The sequence below is a fragment of the Dendropsophus ebraccatus genome, chromosome 5 (genome assembly GCF_027789765.1).
Source record: "Dendropsophus ebraccatus isolate aDenEbr1 chromosome 5, aDenEbr1.pat, whole genome shotgun sequence".
In the NCBI taxonomy this organism is placed as follows: Eukaryota; Metazoa; Chordata; class Amphibia; order Anura; family Hylidae; genus Dendropsophus; species Dendropsophus ebraccatus.
Window position 1 is genome coordinate 99287701 of NC_091458.1, and position 20547 is coordinate 99308247.

Consider the following 20547-nt stretch of genomic DNA (forward strand, 5'->3'; position numbering starts at 1 on the left):
TCTTCTTTAAGCCAGAACAGAGATCTATTTTGTCTGACTGGCTGCCAAGAAATACTACTGTCATGGCAAAACTTTTGAGACTGACACTAATTAAGTTTTCACAAAGTTTGCTGCTTGGGTTTTTATAATGGCAATTTGCATTAAACTGGTTCTCCATAGCCAGGAAACTCCCCAGATCTTTATTCCATTTACAACAGAAATGTAATAAACTCCAAGGGTTATGGGTTAAATGTCCTACTTTCATGATATATCATCACTGGAGTGGGAACATTTTACGTTTTCCATAAACTTCACCTGCGAGCCAAATATCCCTAACTTTTGGTATACGGTGTCTATGAATATTTGTCAGGGATTCATTAAAATAAAACATAGATTAAATTTTTATTCTTTTGACTGTTCATTAAAACTGGTATGTTGTATATAATTTTATAAAACTTAAATATTATAATTTTCAAAAATGTAAAATGCAAGTAAATCATATAAACAGTATTGTTCTATTCTCCTAATTGCCAATTCAACAGCATACCACCAGATGGCAGCATTTAATTTTGAAAGGATAGGTAACCATACATCATACAGCACTCCATTAACACTTGTTCACACTATGCAGTTTGCACGCTGCTGTGGCTAACATACAGACAAAAATAGAAAAATGCTGCAGCAAACTGCAAGTGTCAGGACAGCATATACTCCCTCCAGCATACATACATACATACAATAAAAACCAGTTCAAATTTTTTCAAATTATTATAAAAAATAAGGGTTCTTACCAAACCATTTGATAAAACAGAATGTACCAACTCACCACGTTAAGGTGACCTGAGGGAGTTGAGACCTCTACAGGTTTGTAGTCAATAGCCCAGAATTTAGACCTTTACCAGATGAATACTTTTTCTGTGTGTGTGAATATATATAGGGGTACCTCTGTCTCGAAGGCAGTTTGAGAACCGAGCAGTATTTTCCCATAGGAAATAAAGTAAATGAGTAAATGTGTTTAATTTGTTCCAGCACCCACCAATAATTACCTACAATACTTACTTATTACATTAAAAAGTGCCCAGTTTAATCTCTACGGTACAGAACAGAACTATTCTGTACAGGACATTACAGGGATGCACTATATACTGTACAGTACATTATATACAAGAAACATTCAACAACACCAGCAATTATAAGACAGTAGTCACTAACTCCTCACTCATCCTTTGCTGTATAGAGTCCCCCCCCCCCCGCCCCAGCACTGTAACAGATGGGAGATGGTGGTGCACTGACTGTACTACTACTGTACTGTATATGTGCTACGCCCTGGCCCCTGGGGGCCACTTCCGCAGTGCAGATGTTGTGAGGGTGCAGGAACCGGGGCAGCTGTAGGATGTAGTGTGGTCACGGTGTAGGCACGAGGGTGATACAGCTGGAAACCGGGCTCCTGACCATGCGGGAATACTGGGCGTGCGATTCTTCGTTGTCCTTAGTCAGGGCACCAATGAACACACCAATGCCAAGGTTCAGAAACAACGGTAGTTGTATATTTATTGTAACGGTGGTAACTAGTAGTAACAGTCTCTCCGGATGCAACCGGGAATAAGGCAATCTTGGATAAAGCAGAGTAATGGGTGATGCTGCAATAGGCTGTGAGAGTAGCGTGCTGAATGATGGGAGTAGTAGTGAAACTGAAGCTGAGATGCTGGGTGGAATGAGACTTGAATGAAATACTTGCTGTTGATGATTTGAGGAGATGATGATGAAAGGAATTGAAGAATGACTGAAGAATCGACACCCAGATGAGAATCTTGAGACTTGAGACAGGAACACAGCCAGTGGACTGGAGCAGCAGAGCACACAGAGGCCTCTCTCTTTAGCAGGGAGAGAGAGGACAAAAGCACAACTTGTCTCCTGATGGTGGAGGACAAGACTCGACTCACAACCTACCCCCTCTGTGGCAGGGAATAGACTGAGGTAGCACAGGAAGTCACATGGTAACCCCAGCCAAAAGCTCGATGACCATTGGTGTTACCATGGAAGCAGGGCACAGTCACGTGACATCCAGCCATTGCATCATCACACCATTAGGCATATACAGAGGAATATACATGAGAAGTACCATCCTTGAACACTAGGAGGCGACATAATACCTTTAGACACTGATACCTGAATACACATGCAATAAATGACTGAAATGGCAGACCTGAATACTGAGAAGGGGGACACAATACACGCAGTTTGCAGTGGACCATAGCTTTCCAGAACAGAACTAGTTATAATAAAAATATGAGCATGAGAAGGGCTGTTCTGGGATACTGCATATGCACTCCAGCAGTCTTATACAGTACAGGATGGGAGATGATGGTGCACTGTCTGTACTACTACTGTACTGTATATGCACTCCAGCAGTCTTATACAGTACAGGATGGGAGATGATGGTGCACTGTCTGTACTACTACTGTACTGTATATGCACTCCAGCAGTCTTATACAGTACTGTACTGTATGTGAAGCCTCACAAGTGCTAAACTCACCAGGTTCAACCCACCATCCACGCTCCCAAAAATGTTCAGATACCGAGTACTTCAAGACTGGGTGCCCGAAAAGTGTTTGAGAACCAAGCAAGAGTTTGAGAACCAAAGCAAACTGAGCAATTTGAGAACCGAGGTACCACTGTATATTAAATTTATTGGGAACATACTAGTCTGACATTAAAGAATGCACATTTAGGCTATGTTCACACTGCGTATGATTCCGTCCGTAGATTGTACGCCACAGTACATGTGCGGCTAAAACTACGGGCGTGGGAAAAATAGACATGCTGCCGGATGCGTACAAACCGCGAACATACGCCCGTAGTACAGTTATGCTTCCCTAGCTTGTTTCGAAGCAATCTGAGGCAGGTCATTTACTTGGAAATCTTCGCCCAGCCCCGTAAACCACACAGAACCTTTTGGATCGAAAAATCAAGTTCAATTTGGCTGAAATAAGTACTTCGTACGAGACCGCATGGAAATCCACGGCCGTGAGTTGGAATATTTCCGTCCTCAAACAATGTTCTTGTTCATTTTTCACGGCGCCGTATACGATCCAGCCGTAAGCTCATACGTAGTGTGCATTGTGCGGCCGTATATCGTATACTTTCAAGTGAACGCATCAACCTGAAAACTACGTGCGTATATTCGCGGTTCACACTACGGACGGAATCATACGCAGTGTGAACATAGCCTTAATGTATAGTGTGGTATTACATGTTGTGTTCTGAGTTGTGTTAAAGTCAGCCTGGCGAATTACATAATAGACATATAATACTGTAAAATTGGTTTTGTGTTGCTTGTAAGCAAGGCTCAGGGGTGTAACTAGAAATGGCCGGGCCCCATAGCAAACTCTTTGAATTGACACAGTACTGTAATGGCAGAGACGTGATGATTGAAAAAGTTCCCCGTTGCCGGCGTGATATTGACGCATTATGCCGGGCGGAGAACGAAACCATTACTAACCTTCCCCGTCTGTAAATTTGTGGACGTGTGAATGCCCCCTAAGCTGTCAAGTGTAGTCATAACTGCAAGCGCTTGTCAGGAGTGCTTTCAGTTAAAGGGACATTTACAGATCCCAGGAGGGCTGCTCAGCCACCTGGTGCTGCAAATGATGACCGCTCAGGGGGCCCAGTGTATTGCAGGAGCAGGCCACAGGGCCCCCTGATGCGGCAGGCCTCATAGCAGCCGCTATGGCTGCTACAGTGGTAGTTATGCCCCTGACAAGGCTGTCAGCCTGTGGTGGGATGGCTTTGATTCCTGTCTGCTGTGCTTCAGAGCAGCATACAAAGATTTCCCAGAGAGAAGCTCCACAGTAACCTCCCATGACTATGTGGCGTCACCCCAGCTGCCTGCCTTTAGGTTAGTTGGAGGGTTTTACTGTTTAATCTAAGAGTTGAGGCTTATTATTAATCTGGCTGCATGAATTCTTATGATGCATTACATTATGTACTGGCTGCTTCCAGACCCCCTTGAAGACGTCTGTGATATAATATCATGTCACTTCCTTTGTAGCTATCTGCTTCACTGTTGGGCAGGAGATAACAGCGAGCCAACACTGCGTGTGACATGGAAGATATTAGGTCAGGTGTAGGATTTCCCAACTGTTCCCCTCAGCTGTTACCCTATTGTAGACATGGCCTTGACAATCTGCTGAACATGCCCGCTCTGTCCATGACTGCTCAGCCTAATCATTTGTACATCATGGTGTATATATATATATATATTCTATCATAAAGGCAGTATTGTTATGGTAGCAGATACAGGTCATCTCAATGCAGGAGATTTTCCCTTTAACTTTTGTCCCATCATGTAAATTCCCTGTGACTGGGACATACTTTGCAGCGAGTGGTTTCCATGGTGATGAACGCATTGAAAGCACACTGCATTAGGCTCCTCGAGAGTTTATGAATAGGAGCAGGCTTCAGATTTAGCAGAAGATATTCCGTTCTTTGGATACAAATGGGGCGGGTGTTTTCCGATTTGTGTTTTTTTTTTTTTATAGGAGAAATCGTTAGTTTCTAAAAACAATCTTGTAAAGAAGAAAAAAAAAAATCTGACTGACGGCACATAACTTCCTGGTAATATTCTTCAGTTTGCTTAGAAGCCTGCTGAGTCTTGAGAAGGAGAGAGAGGCTTAGCGAGGTAAGTCTGCTTCTTTCTAGGAAGACTGCATTCTTTCAGACTAGCACAAGTGAGGGGCACTTCATTGGGGCGCTCCCCATCAGCGCCACCGCTGTAAATAAGTAACTCGCTATCATAAATACACAGAACGTAATCCAGCTCTGTAGGCTTCATAGCAGAGGATAGAACTGACTTCTTTTACATTGGAACTAGGAAATAGCTGAAGATTCACATGTAGAGTATTAGTATTAACATTTAATAGATGTAAGACTCAGAGTGCAAGGGCGACATTTAGTGCTTAGCGTTGTGATAGCAGGCAATTTATATCTGAGAACATTGCCACCACATACAATGATTTCCCAGACTGGTACAAGAACCAGACACAAACAACAATTGTTCTCGGCTTAGACCTAAGCTGCATGGGAGGCTTCCTGATCACAACAAATACATAGGCTGTATTGCTGTAAAGCCGCTGGTACTGCAGAAGTTCTATAAGAAATAAAACATTATGATGACAAATCATAGTACTGTTTCATATAAAGCAAGAAGGCATATTGTATTATCCCTCCAGGCGTATAGGCGGATAATATGCTTGTCCCAAAAATCATGTCAAGCCAATATTATAATAGTGAGGATAAAGAGGGGGAGGGGGGAGTTGCACTGGGACACACCCTACGGAGAATAGGTATGTTCTGCTTCTAGCCATCACTGAAAAGTGGCAACTCCTTCTTCAAAGGGATTGTGTCATCAGGAATTATATATTTTAAATTGTGTTTTTTTATTTCATTTTTTTTTTTGGGGGGGGGGGTGGTGAAATCCTGAAATCTTGAAATTTGCAATCAGTCTTTAAGGTTAATACTAAACTGACACTTCAAAGAGTGTGTTTCAATGAAAGGTTACTGATACCAGTATATAGATAAGATTGTATCCGGGCCATGCACAGTATTGTTGTTCCTCCCTTTCACCATGACCCCTCCACAGGTCACAAACCTGAGTTGTATTCAGTCAGTTGTGGCAACGTCCACAAGGCTTGTTGGAAAGCATATATCTCAATGCTGTTAAAGGAGGCAGCTCAGGAAAGATGGCTGTCCCTATAATAATGTACAGACATGTACTAAAAAAAAGTGTTGCAAGTACAGTATGTATACTGCCAAAGTGCTCCCTCTACTTGTAGTCTTTCACGCAATGTCAACCACTTGGGGGTTGCTCAGCTGTAGGATCAGTGCTGGTAATTAATTGCAGTATTGTTACCGGTTCAGATTATAATCGGTGAGTTACAGCAACCTATCCCTCTCCCCTAGTAAGTGTTAATGGAAAAATGTAAAATTCTGTTCACACAGTGGGGGAGATTGTTCTATAGTGAATTTAGGAGTCAGAAATTGTGCTACATTTAGGAAAATGTGTAGCAAAGAAAAGCGAACATAACATAAATGATTATGTACACAATACCACCAAGTAATCGGAAAAATATACAAATGATCTTTATTACATTTACCACCAACAAAGAGTTAAAAACATTTATAATTGGACCGCAGATGGTCCAAACATACTGGAAAAAACCCTAAAATCTGCGGTCTCATTTTAAATGTTTTTAACTCTTAGTTGGTGCTTGGCTTTTCTTTGCTACACTTATTTATGTATTGAACATTGTGCTGTGCACACCATTTCTTTCTCTCTGTGACATATATAAAAATGTGGCTAAATGTAATGTAATCATAACAACTGGCTAGCCTTTCACTTGACACATTTCTTATCCTTATGCCACCTTATGACTGGCTTACATCTACTGTAGGTCAATAATTTGCTCGGCACCAGTTTTGTTATGTATTTTATGGTATTTAAAAAAGTGTTTGAAATGTCCTAGCAGTATTTTTCCACTAGGTGTCAGCATAGCATGCATTACAGAAAACATAACAGAAGGGCAGGATGTCCACGCCGCTTAGCGTTTCCCATACTGTTCATGCAGAAGATGACATGTTAGATGTGATGAATTCTCTTTATTATGGTGCTTTGCTTTTTCATACCTGAAAGTAAAGTGACTGACTGATGCACACAGGATTATCCTAGGCAGTGTCCTGTTACAATATTTACAGGACAATACCAGGAGTGTTTACAGCACATAATATATACAGATATTTTCAATATTATATCTTAACTCATAAAAGTGAGTTGAAAGTTGAATGTTTTTGAGCTTGCCATTAAGTTTATCGACTATCGGGTTGTAGATTGTAGGGGATCACATCTCGAGATGGGAATACCCCTATAATGCCAGTTTTATGGTTTTACAAATGTCTCATGTCTTCTTTGCCTGCACATCTAGCGAAACAAAATGCAGTAACTATACTTTCATCTTTATTGTCAGGAAAAGATACATTCACTTTAGGTTCTTTTTGTCTTGCTTGTCCTGCTAACGCTACTGTGTAACGCCAGAAGCGACTTGCTGCTAGCACTGTCCTGGTCCTGTCTACTCTGCTTACTGGCAATGTACCCTTACCTATTTCTGCCTTCCACCAATCCTGTTACGTCTGCACCTATTTAGAGTTGCTTTGTCTGTTTCTCCTTGCCTGAGCATTGTTGGAGCCTTGTGTTCCTGTGTTTGCTACTCCATTGTTATGCATTTTGCCTATTCTTCAGATTACGCTTGCCTGCCTGACCCTTTGTGTACTGTTTGCAGTCTGTCTCCTGTTGCCAACTTACACTGTCTGACCTGAATCTGAAGTTGCCTGCTCCGATCCTCAAACAACTCTGGTACCAATTCTCTCATGGAAAACCCTTCTTGCTGACTATGCTTATTCTGCCTGTTCTGCAATGCCCCGCATTGGCGCTGTCTAGTTCTTGTGACTAGCCACTACCCACACTGGGAGCACACTTATGGAGTGACCTGGCATCCTCTACAGCAGTGTTTCTCAATCTTTTCATGTCAAGTACCATGTAATGAGATGCTCCAGCCGAGTACCCCCAAGAGGGGATTCATTAAAAATGTTGCCTAAATAAGGCCAAGATCACACACTGCAGCCAAAGGTTCTGATCAGACCGCCCATAACAATGTGACTGATCTGTAGGACCCAGTAATGCCAGTAGTAATGTCTAATATTAATGTCCCCTTCTCCAATAATAAATCCGCCTACTCTAGTAATAATGCCCTCTTCCCAAAAATAGTTCCTGTGTCCAGTACTAATGGCCACCCTGTAGCTAGATGCAATGCTTCCTGAAGCCAGATATGCCCCATTTAGACAGGCCCAAGCAGCCACGTATGTTCCCAGTCACTAGGTGCTCTTGCAGCCAGTTATCCCCCGTTAAGCAAGCTATGACATATACACCAAGTATGCCAACTACATCCAGATATGCCTGTAGCTAGATATGTCACTTTCACCTAGGTATGCCCCCGCAGTCACATATACCTCTTTCAGCCAGATATGCCCCCTGCAGCCAGATATGCTCCAAGCCAGGTACGCCCCCTTGCAGCCAGATATGTCCCCTGGAGTCAGATATACCCCTTGCAGCCAGACATGCTGTCTGTAGCTGGATATGCCCCTTTCTGCTAGGTATGGCCCCTGCAGTCAGATATGTCTCTTGATGCCAGGTATGCCGCCTGCAGCCATATATGCCCCATGCAGCCATATATGCCCCATGCAGCCATATAGGCCCCCTGCAGCCCGATATGCCCCTAGTAAGGTATGCCCACTGCAGCCCGATATGCCCCTAGCTAGACATGCCCCCTGCAGCCCGATATGCCCCTAGCTAGGCACGCCCCCTGCTGCCAGATATGCCCCTAGCCAGGTATGCTCTCTGCTGCCAGACATGTCCCTCACCAGGTATGACCCCTGCAGTCAAATAGGCACCTAAAAAGATATGCCCCCTGTAGCCAGATAAATGTCCCCTTCCAGCCATATACATCCCCCTTGTAGCCACATACATGTCCCCCTGGAACCATATAGAACCACTTGAAAGCAGATACATGGCCCCTTGTAGATGTATACATTTTCCATTTGCAGCCAGGCAGGGCTGGACTGGGACTGAAAAGCAGCCCTGGCACACAAACCCCACCAGCCCACATATATATCTCCCACCACCACTAATTGCATTAACTGTGTTGAGCAGAATATTTTTTTGCTCTACTATGTCACCATTCTCTTACATATGTAAAGCCCAGAGTTATCACAGAAGAAAAATAAGTGTACACGACCAATATAATCAATAATACAGCCATTATATATAGCTATCAGATACCAGGTGTACACAGATGCTGCAGAATATTACACCCTTCAGACTATAGAAGAGTATACAGCAGTGGTATTATACCAGGTGTATACAGATGCTGCAGAGTATTACACTTTATTGCAGACTATAGAAGAGTATACAGCAGTGATACCACATACCAGGTGTGCACAGATGCTGCAGAGTATTACACCCTGCAGATTATAGAAGAGTATATAGCAGTGATTAGACGCAGTCACAAGTACAATACATGACAGAGGATCTGTCCCTTCTCCTGTCATTGTGCTGTTCCCCTGTTATCCCGCTTTGAATACATTCATCACTGGGGCCTTATTACACAGAGAGATTATCGGTCAAATAAGGCAGATATTGTCCGGTGTAATACAGACAGCGGCGATCAGCCAAGGCAGAGGAGCTCATCAGCTGACCGAGTACTGTCTTTAAACCTGTTTAAAAATCATCTGCTGCTGATTCAGACTGATCACAGCAAGAGCTGCACGCACAATTCTGCAGACCACTAAATACAATATTTTTTTGTGCCCCCTATACTTTGTATATGCCCCCTATGTGCCCCATATACTTTTTATATGCCCCCTCTGTTCCCCAATTGGTTTTCCTATGCCCCAAATCTCCATCAGGATATAGTCCCCTCTGTATGTCCAACCGTTAGCATATGGCCCCCTGTGTGTACCCCCATTAGCATATGGTCCCCTGTGTATACCCCCCATTACCTTTGGCCCTCTGTGTATACCCCAGATTAGAATATGGCCCCCTGTGTATACTTCCCATTAGCGTATACCCACAATAGCATATGGCCCCCTGTGTATACCCCCATTAGCATATGGCCCTGTGTATACCGACCATTAGCATATGGCCCCCTATGTATACCCCCAATTAACCTATGGTTCTCTGTGTATATCCCCAATTAACCTATGGCCCCCTGTGTATACCCCCATTAACCTATGGCCCCCTGTAGATAGCCCCCATTAGCATATGGCCCCTGTGTATACCCCCCTTCCCCATTGGCATGGGGCCCCCTGTAGAAAGCCCCCATACTCATGATAATAGATGGGAGAAAAAACTTTCCTCACACACACTCCCTGATGTTTCTGCACTCTTCATGTGTCTCCATGTCTCTAATGCGGACATATCTGCCCGCGACGTGGTGCTGCCTGTCAGTGTGCCCCTGCACATCTCATCACTCAGAGGCAGAGCCAGTGATGTGCAGCTGCGGGATAGGGGTACAATGTGGGCGGATCGGATGGCCATCGCTCCTTCTGGGTGGCCACCCGGATCATCCACATTGTTCTCTGCCCCTGGACTTGTTTTCCTGCTGTCTGTCACAGCGGGGGCACCGGGAACAGTGGGTGCTCCTCAGCTGCAGTGTGTCCATCCTGTCACATAACCAAGGCCAACACGCAGCACTGCGGGGTACATCATCTTGCGGCACAGACAGCCTGTGCCACAAGATGACAGGGGAAGGAGAAGAGCCCAAGGATGGGAGAGCTGCTGGGGAGCCAATGAGGATGACAAGTGACCCCCCACCACCACCAACTCTACACTGGCGGCCCGATGTGGAGGATGTCCTCTGCCCAGCCTCAGCCCTCCGCTGCTGATTAACAGTGCTAATTTTTTTGCACACCTCCTGCGTACCCCCTCAACCTGCGGCGCGTACCCCCTGTGGTACGCGTACCGCAGGTTGAGAAACCCTGCTCTACAGCTTCCACATCCTGGAGCGGGATAAGGGCTTTTCGAGGGCTCTTTGCCTTCTGGTGTGGCCCAAAGTCAGATCAGTTTGGTAGCACAGCAGGTCCACATCTGCAGCCTCTTACATATTGTTTGTGAAGGCAGCCAGTAACAGTAGCAAGAATGATTGTAAATGCTTGGCTGCCCAAACCTCATCTAGTAAACTCAAAGGTAAAAATGTCAGAATTCATTAAATGCTTCTTTAGTTTGCAGATAAGAGGAGTGAACTGTGATTGTTGAATAAATATCTACATGTTTAATATTTACAAGTTAAGACATATAATATATATATCAGATTAGATCACGGCAACATAACAAACTATTTTATGAGAAGTTAAGGATGGAGAAACTTTTGATGTGATAAATTCTGATCGGTGTGGGTCCAGGTGGTAAGAGCCTCAACCAACACTAAATTTAATGTAATAAGTTTCTGCAAGACACATTAGAACTCTGGTGGTATATCTGCAATTTATCTCAAATTTTTATATATTTCATTTAAACATCCCTACAAGGGACAAAATATGCCAAAATTCTAACGTAAAAATGCAATAGGTAGTAATACTTACCTGTCTGCACTCCCCCCAATGATCTCTGAATCGTGCAACCAGTGATTGGCTGAGCGGATTTTTACTGAGCAGGGGACTAGGTACTGTATTGCACCTTTAGGCTGGGTTCACACTATGTATATTTGAGGCTGTATTTGTGAGGCTGTATAGCAACCAAAACCAGGAGTGGATTGAAAACACAGAAAGGCTCTGTTCACATAATGTTGTAATTGAGTGGATGGCCGCCATTTAATGGCAAATATTTGCTGTTATTTTAAAACAACGGCTGTGGTATTGAAATAATGGCCGTTATTTACTGTTATATGGCGGCCATCCACTCAATTTCAACATTGTGTGAACAGATCCTTTCTGTGTTTTCAATCCACTCCTGGTTTTGGTTGCTATGAGGACCTGACATGAGGACCAAATACAGCCTCAAATATACATAGTGTGAACCCAGCCTTAAAATAGTTTTGAAGCTCCTGGAATCATTCACCATGATGCCGGGAGCTCTTAAACTGTTTAAGGGTACAACTTTTTTTAGATATTCGCACTACTGTACTTACATGCACAACTATTTAAAAAGCACCGCAAACACCAGTGCACCAAACTAAACGTATACATATATACAAACCAAAGGAGATCTTCGGAACTGGGTTGCAATAGGAGGAATAGACTGCACCGTTCCAATGTGCATAACCGCACCAATTGGTATATATGGAAATATTTCTAGTGATTCATTTGCTTTAAAATGCTTTTCCAGAACTTATATAATGATATCACAGTGGTGCCTGTGGCACCCCTGCTGCTGCCAATTTGATTATCAGGGAGAGTGCTATATAGTTAGTAAGGTCTATACCTGGTATTGCAGTCTGAGATTTTTACTGTTTAAACACTAAACACTAACTGTAAAAATAACAATTGGACCAGTTTGTTTATTTGTTTACTTTGTCACCTGCATACTCACCAGCTGTGGGCAGGTGGGTATGCCACCTTATTTATTTTTTGTAATGTGCCCTCAATCCACTGTTATAAAAAAAAATTCTATCACCAGAATACCCATTTAAATATTTAGGAAATTTTTGGATAAGCATTATGATGCCGGAATGTGGTATTCCTGGACTTTTAAATTGATAGCCTATCATCACGGCAATCAATGTCTTATCGGCATTGAAGTGAATGAGAGCTGTGCTGCAGTAACCCGGCTTCCAGCCTTGTTCATTGAGTATGTGCCAGAGCCACAGCTCTGCCAAACAGCTGATCAGCAAATGTGCCAGGTGTCAGCACCCTTCTGATCAAGCATTGATGGCCTATCCAGAGGGCTAAGTACAAAGTTCACTACACCAACAGCACCACCAGGATTCAAGTCCTTTTTAACATTTGTATCAACCTGCAGAAGGGTGCTGACCATGCAATAGTCTTTTATCAAGCTTGACACAGGCTGGATCACATAGCCGCAATGTTACAGGTGGAAATTAATTCGCCCTACACCTGAAGATGCTTCTCTTAGAGTGAAATTAGTTGTGGTGGCAGTGTCTAATGGTCCTTTTACACTAGGCAATATATATATATTTTTTTTATAATTAATGGTTGTTTTTGGGTGTGGGAGGAAACCGGAGTACGCAGAGGAAACCCACGCAAACACGGAGAGAACATAAAAAACTCTTTGCAGATGTGCAATAATTTGATCGTTTAACGATTTTGAGGCAACGATTTTGTTTTTATAACGATCAGCGTTTAGACGAGGAGATAATTCGTTTGAAATTTTTTTTTATTGCGATCGTTTTAAGATCGCTTAAGCCCATTACACAAACAGGGTGAATCTGTGAAAGACTTTTTACACAAAGCGATCTGCGAATTTTCAGCGAACGACCAACGATGATTTGAGAACATGTTGAAAGACCAAGATGAACGATTTCTCGCTCATCGCTTGATCGTTTGTTGTGTTTACACAAGCCAATTATCGCTCAAATGCGATCGTTATCGTGAAAATGATAATCGTTCCGTGTAAAAGGACCATAAGTTTTAAATGTCTGTTACCACCACCTCTACTCTTTAGTTAGTCTGCAGCTAACTTTGGATTTGTACCTAGTACCACTGTCTGGTACTATTCAGGCTGTGGTATAGGAGTTTTAATCCCTTTTGTCACATGTTACTTATATTATTTTATTTTCTACTAGTAAAAGTTAGGTTTTAAATATTGTTTACACAGGGTAATCTGGGCTCTTTTTGGGCTCATGGCCCTTTGTGCTTTTATGTGTGTTGACAAATAGCCCAGTAGCCCAGTGTTTTTCTTGGCACTGTACTTATTTGTGTTGTTCAGGGAGTGAAATGCTGCACGCTTCTCCCATCTAATTGGGATTGATTCCCCAATTTTTCTATATGCACAATTAAATATCTCTTAGCAATTGCTATATATGTGCACCAGTTGTAACACTACCTCGGGTACAAATATGGAAAATACAAAAACACTAATACTGAGTTTCTATAGCAAATTCATCTTTAATAAACATATTTCACATAAAAATGTATTAAAAAAAAGAGCAATGCATTAATAGACAGTATCAGTCCCGGGGGATACTGTATACTTAGTATTGTATTGTCACACTACTACAGTCCCACCAAAAGAGTACATAATTAGGACATGTTGCATATACAGAATCAATATAGGGTCTACATTATAATATTAAGAATAAAGTGCAAATGCAGATTAATTGTACTTATCTTGTTGTTGGACCCACAATTGTCTTAGCTTGACATTACATCCCACACTTGTTTGAGACAGAGTACAAATGTTACCTAGAATTAATAATGGTCAGCTTCCTCCAGGACGCCACCACCCTGATGTGCATTTCGTAACCTTCTGCCTGGGGCCATCAATCAGTACATAAAGAAGGTCTCTTGCAGTGAGACAGAGATAAAATGGAGCCAGGGAGTGAAATTCAGCATGCTTCTCCCATCTAATGAGCGGTGGGGGTCTGAACACCCTGACCCAGAGTGGCATGTTGGGTGTCATGCGCTGTAAAGTGAGTAGGTGTATGGGTTGTCCCCGTATTTAGGATCCCTCATTTAAAAATAATATCCCCTTCCATGACCCCCCATATAGTAATAATGCCCCCTGCCACCTGCCCCCATAGTAATACCCACCATTCTACTCCCTCCCCCTCCTGCCCCAACACACACACAAAAATCATACTCCCCTAATCCAGGCATGGAGCGGGTCTTCCTCTCTTCTCCAGCCTCCAAGCCACAAGGAGATCAAGGGGAGAGTAAGGTCTGAGGGGGAAAAGAAGGAAAGAGGGGGATAGAGGAGGTGAAGAGGCAGAGGAAGAGAGAGGGGGTAAAAGGGGGAGAGGAAGGGAGAGGAGGTGAAAGGGGAGAGGAAGGGAGAGAAGGTGAAAGGGGAGAGAAGGACAGGGGAGAGAGGAGGATAGAGGAGGTGAAGGGGGAGAGGAAAAAAGAGGAGGTGATGGGGATGAGAGGAGGTGGAGGGGCAGAGAGGAGATGATGGAGTGAGAGGAGGCGATGGGGTGAGAGGAGGCGATGGGGGTGAGAAGAGGTAGCGGGGGCAGAGAGGAGATGATGGGGTAGAGAGGAGATGGGGTAAAAGGAGGGGATGATTGGGGCAGAGAGGAGATTATGGGGGTAGAGAGGAGATGATGGGGTGAGGAGGTGATTGGGGGTAGAGAGGAGATTGGGGGTGAGCGGAGGTAGTGGGGGCAGAGAGGAGATGATGGGGGTAGAGAGGAGATGATGGGGGTAGAGAGGAAATGATGGGGGTAAAGATGAGATGATGGGGGTAGAGAGGAGATGATGGGGGTGAGAGGAGGGGATGATGGGGGCAGAGAGGAGATGATGGGGGCAGAGAGGAGATGATGGGGGTAGATAGGAGATGATGGGGGTGAGAGGAGGGGATGATGGGGGCAGAGAGGAGATTATGGGGGTAGAGATGAGATGATGGGGGCAGAGAGGAGATGATGGAGGTAGAGAGGAGATGATGGGGCAGAGAGGAGATGAAGGGGTAGAGAGGAGATGATGGAGGTAGAGAGGAGATGATGGAGGTAGAGAGGAGATGATGGGGGTAGAGAGGAGGGGATGATGGGGGGGGCAAAGAGGAGGTAATGGGGGTAGAGAGGAGATGATGGGGGTGAGAGGAGGAGATGGAGGGGGGCAGAGATGAGATGATGGGGGGCAGAGATGAGATGATGGGGGTAGAGAGGAGGAGATGGAGGGGGGCAGAGATGAGATGATGGGGGGAAGAGATGAGATGATGGGGGGCAGAGATGAGATGATGGGGGTAGAGAGAAGGAGATGGAGGGGGGCAGAGATGAGATGATGGGGGGCAGAGATGAGATGATGGGGGGCAGAGAGGAGATGATGGGGGTGGAGAGGAGATGGGAGGCGCCGGCACTGACATCCCCCAGACCCCACTCAGCTCCCCTTCCCTGCCGGAGCGCACTGACACCATGGGCGCAATCGACACATAGCATCCGCACTTTACATCCCTGGACCCATCATCCGATGCTGAGCCAGAAGGAGGGCGGGCTGCTGCTATCCTCACAGTGCGCTCCGGCAGGGAAGGGGAGTCGGGGTACTATGGAGAGCTGAGCGGGGTCCGGGGGATGTCAGTGCCGGTGCCTCCCGTGGTCGCCGGCTGATAGGAACGGCCCTGACTTCTCTCCCTCCCCCAGCAGCATCACCCACACAGTATGCATCGCGGGTGAGCTGCTGTTGCTGGAGGGAGGGAGATCAGAGCCGCCGCAGGGATAGGTGCCGGGACACTGCTGGGTGATAGTGTCCCGGCACTAAAAGGGTCAAAAATAATAGCACCGCAGGCCAGCTCTAGGGAATCCTCGGATTTCCTAGGCGGGCCAAAAATAATGGCACCGCGGGCCAGAGTTTGACATGTCTGTTCTAGAAGGCAACTGAACAATTCTGTGTATTTGTCCTTTTACTCTTTAGTTAGATGGACTCACATCATTGGTGTGTGACAATGTGTAAATCCTTTGTGCTTAATCTAACAGTAAGAGTCTTCATTTCTCGCCAATGTCATAGACTCTGTCTATATCTTCACAGAGCCTATGATATCCTGTATATGTGGGTTCTCAGGTTTCAGTTCTTGCATTTTTTAAAATGACAAATGCTGTATATTTTTTACCATTTTGAACTACTGTACCTATCCAACATTTGTATTCCTGCAGTCGGCATTGCAATATTTTTACTGTAGTCCATGAGTATATTGCCAGTGAAGTCTCAGTCTCTACAGCCTTTAGTTTCTCTATTCGCTGGCTGGGTAGCAGAAAGTTCATGTGAAAGACAGACAGATATCCTGTTGTTTCCCTTTATAACATCTCTCCCAGCAGTTGACTTGTGGATTTCCCAATTTTCCTGACAGTTGTGGCTGAAATTTTTGTTGGTCTACCTTACTGTGGTTTGGTTTTTACAGAGCTTCTGATTTTACATTTGTTGATCACAGTTTTGAACACTGCTGACTGTCATTATCAATTCCTTGGATATCAGAACAAAGTGAAGGTTCTGGAATGGCCATCTCAGTCTCCTGACCTCAGTATCTTTGAGCCACCCTGGGGAGAGTTCAAGCATACTGTTCATGCAATACAGCCCAGGATTTTACAGGAACGGGAGGCTTTTTGCCACGAAGAATGGGCAGTTTTACCATCTGAGAAAATAAAGAGCATCATGCACAACTACAACTACCACAAAAGACTTCAAGTTGTCATGGATGTTAGAGGGGACAATACACGGTATAAAAAACTGGAGTATGTAAACTTTTGATCAGGGTCATTTGGATTTTTTTGCTTGTCTTTATGATTTAAAAAGATAAAACACAGTAGTTTGACAATAAATGGCTTCACCCAACCACTAACCATGAGTGGGAAAATAAAAATGTTATCATTCATATTCTCTGAAAAAAGGACAAGAAACCTAAAATTTTGCAGGGGTATGCAAATGTTTGAACACAACTGTGTCAATAAATCTCATTCCATAATAAAAGTTTAAAAGTTGATTTTTGGTCACATTTAGGGATGGTCCGAACCGAATTCGTACGGAGTTCATACGAACCCGAACCATCCACAATGATTACCGCTGTCTGCCCGCTCCGTTCAGCGGGCGGATCCAGCGGGAGGAACGCCTGGAAAACTGGGATACAGCCATAGCCATAGGCTGTATCCCAGTTTTCCAGGTGGTCCTCCCGCTGTATCCACCCGCTGCACGGAGCGAGCAGACAGCGGTAATCCGATGCCGAGCGTTCGGTTTCAGCCGAACCCGAACCTCGGCGGGTTCGGACCATCCCTAGTCACATTACATCCCAGAACAAAATGCAATAAAAAGTGACCAAAAAGTCACATATACGCAAGTGTGGTGCCAATAAAAAGGACAGATCATGGCGCAAAAAAATAAGCCATTACAAAGCCCCATAGGCCAAAAGAATAGAACAATTTTTTAAACTTTATGTATTTGTAAAGTAGTACTACTTACTAAAGTAGTAAAATGATAATTATAGATAACTTGATGAATATAGATAACATGTCAATTTTAACACATGGTGGACAGCGTAAAGACACCCCCAGATTTGAAAAATAGCTTTTTTTTTTTTCAATTTCACCTCATCTTATATGCGTCTGTAGATGAAAAAATGAAGAGCTTCGGCCTTTTAAACATGAGGAAGAAAAAACTGAAGTTCAAAAATAAAAATTGGCTTGATCATTAAGGGGTTAAATTCCCCCTATTCTGATTACAAAATGCATTTTCATTTACTGCATAATGAACTGATATAAAGCCATGCACCATAGAGGTATGCTGTCCTACTGTTGCTCCCATCTCAGTGAGGCTATGGTCACACACAGTAAAAAAATACTAAAAAACGGCTGTAATTTGGAGATAAAAATATGGGCATATTTTCTATAATAACGCACTCCATTGAAGTCAATTGGAAATTGGTTGACAGTGCACACATAGTACAGAATAATGACCGTAATTGATTTTGACCTTCCAAATAATGAACATACTCAGTATTTGCAACCTGCTTTTGCAAAAAATGCTTTTTTTTGCCCAACTGTTCACTCAAAATTACAGACAATTGTTGTTATTGTGGGTTTTTTTTTACTCTGTGTGTGAAAATAGCCTGAAGTGATGCCTTTCCTTGTGTAGTAATTTGTGTAAGCAAATGGCCATCACTAATGGTGCGTTTACACAGAGAGATTTATTTGACCGATTTTTAATGACAAAGCCAGGAACAGACTATAAACAGAGATCAGTTCATAAAGGAAAGACTGAGATTTCTCCTCTTTACAAATCCATTCCTGGCTTTGGCTTCCAAAATCTGTCAGATAAATCTGTCTGTGTAAACGCACCCTGAGGAAGTAATGTACACCACATTGGGAGAGGAGGAGGAAAGACCACATGGACTTGGCTTATACTTGTGTTAACCATATAAACTAGTGAAATAGGAATATTTATTGGCAAACTATAGGCTGCCCCTTCAGCAGTATCTAGATTTTTTTTTGATTTTTTTTTTACAGGTAACTGTTGCTTACCGTTCCCTAATATAGTAACCTGTGTGTCACCAAACCCAGGCCAGTAAAGCTCACACTATAGTACATGTGTCAAAAATCCCATCATACTATAGAATTGTTCCTTCTGCAATGCACCTGCCCTGTGCAAGGGGTTAGTGTGTTGTCTCTGATATTATATAGTACAGTATGTAAAATGTAAGAAAACAATGCTTCATCATGTCATAAATAGATATTGGTGTGAAGTTCTAGTGACCCTGACGTGATAAAGACTCATCATGATGGTGCCTCCAATCGTGAACGAGTCGCCTGTGTATTGCAGAGGAGAGAGGAGAATGTGCTCACTTACCACCTCCTTTTGTGTCAGGCAAGGACCTGGAGCTCATTGAAATGCAGTGCTGGGGAGCTCTGCTGTAGCTTAGCCGCTTCTTTAGCAGACAGAAGAAAATGCTTTCTGTGGATCTTTTCTCTTTTTGCAAGTGAACATCGACATATGCTGAGATGGCCATAGAAGAACTGATGCGGAGATTAAATGCGGTTTTTCAAAATACTGGTAGGAGGAGCTGTCTCATCTTAATCTTTTTGTTCCGTTAGTAACACGCTGTCCTTTCAAAGGTGCTTGGGGACGTTGGATGTCATGCATGGCTTACCAAGCTTTCTAGGGACAAATGTGTGCACATGGCCCTGTTTATCACCTTCCTGCATGAGTGCCCTTCATATGGTATAAGTTTAATTGTTGCAAGTTGTGAGTGTATTACCATGCATGCTGTCAATGTCATTGGGGACTTCATCATCACATTGATATCTTCAGTATTTTAGAACTGGCATCATACCATTAGTTGTATATGCATTGGTTCTGTATTGAGCATTTTCCTGCAGTGGTAATCACTCTGTGCTGTTTCACGTCTGAGTCATATATCACATGTGTGAAAGCTTAAGAGCCCAGTGTGGAATAGGCACTGCATCTTAAAGTGTTAATTAAAGGCACCATACATCACAATTGCATGATAACAATACTTGGTGGCTATGTGAATGACCGTTCTAGCATAATGGTTCTGTTACTATGGAAATAATATGCTGACACATGGCTTTTCACATGTGATATGAAGGTTAAAGGGAGAACTGCATCTTCATGTGATTACGTGTATGGTTGGTACTTCATTCTCCTGTACACCATGAGCATGTTACAGTATAAAAACTGCAATACCTAGATATTATTCTAACCTACAAAAAAGAATTGAATGATAAATATCATAAACTATTAAATGGTCATTTTCTTTCACATATGCGTGAACCAACAGAATTAATGTGAAAACTACTATCTGAAAGGATTACTAATGTACACCATGTAATATCAGGAATTATTCACATTTTATTTACAGTATTTTGATGTGGTTTTGTTTTTGCCCTTTTGTTTTTTCCCTGTAGTTTGCGCTTTAGAGTCTGTAGATTTGGCCTGGGTTTTGAATGTAAGTTAGCCCATTCGGTGTAGCTTATCTGCATCCTGGCAACCCAGAGATATTGCCCCTCGTCAGTCCAGAGCAGGGTTGGCTGCAGAGAGGCCGATCATTGTGGGACCAAAGGGATAATTATTTTCCTTGAGGAGAGCATCATAAAGATGTGTGGAGACTTTGACCATCCACACTCCACTTGGGATTTTGGGAATAAGGATATAAAAAGAAGCTCTCTAATGCCACCTTTTGGTAGCTTTTTCTTCAAGTCAGTGTTTTAATCTGACTTGGAGTTTTAGAACATTAGATTGGGTTCAGACTACGGAATCCGTGCAGATAAGTTCCGCCAGATTCCGTGGTTCATACCCGTTCACGGCTTATCCGCTAGTTCCATAGACACCATTCTATGGCCGGCC

The 20547-nt window shown here is 43.5% G+C and overlaps 1 protein-coding gene across 7 annotated transcripts in view; it reads left to right on the top strand.

The window, feature by feature from the left end:
- Positions 1–20547, top strand: part of MCF2L (MCF.2 cell line derived transforming sequence like) — a 176850-nt gene that overhangs the window by 21697 nt on the left and 134606 nt on the right. The window contains exons 1-2 of one of the 7 annotated variants that reach the window (XM_069970788.1): positions 4423–4660; positions 16625–16925. The exons of 4 other annotated variants lie outside the window; for them this stretch is intronic. In XM_069970788.1, the coding sequence (XP_069826889.1) occupies positions 16889–16925 (37 nt within the window). In that variant the 5' untranslated portion in view covers positions 4423–4660; positions 16625–16888. Of the gene's footprint in view, positions 1–4422; positions 4661–16624; positions 16926–20547 lie in introns of those variants that run through there. 2 more of the 7 variants (XM_069970789.1, XM_069970792.1) reach the window with 2 other exon arrangements.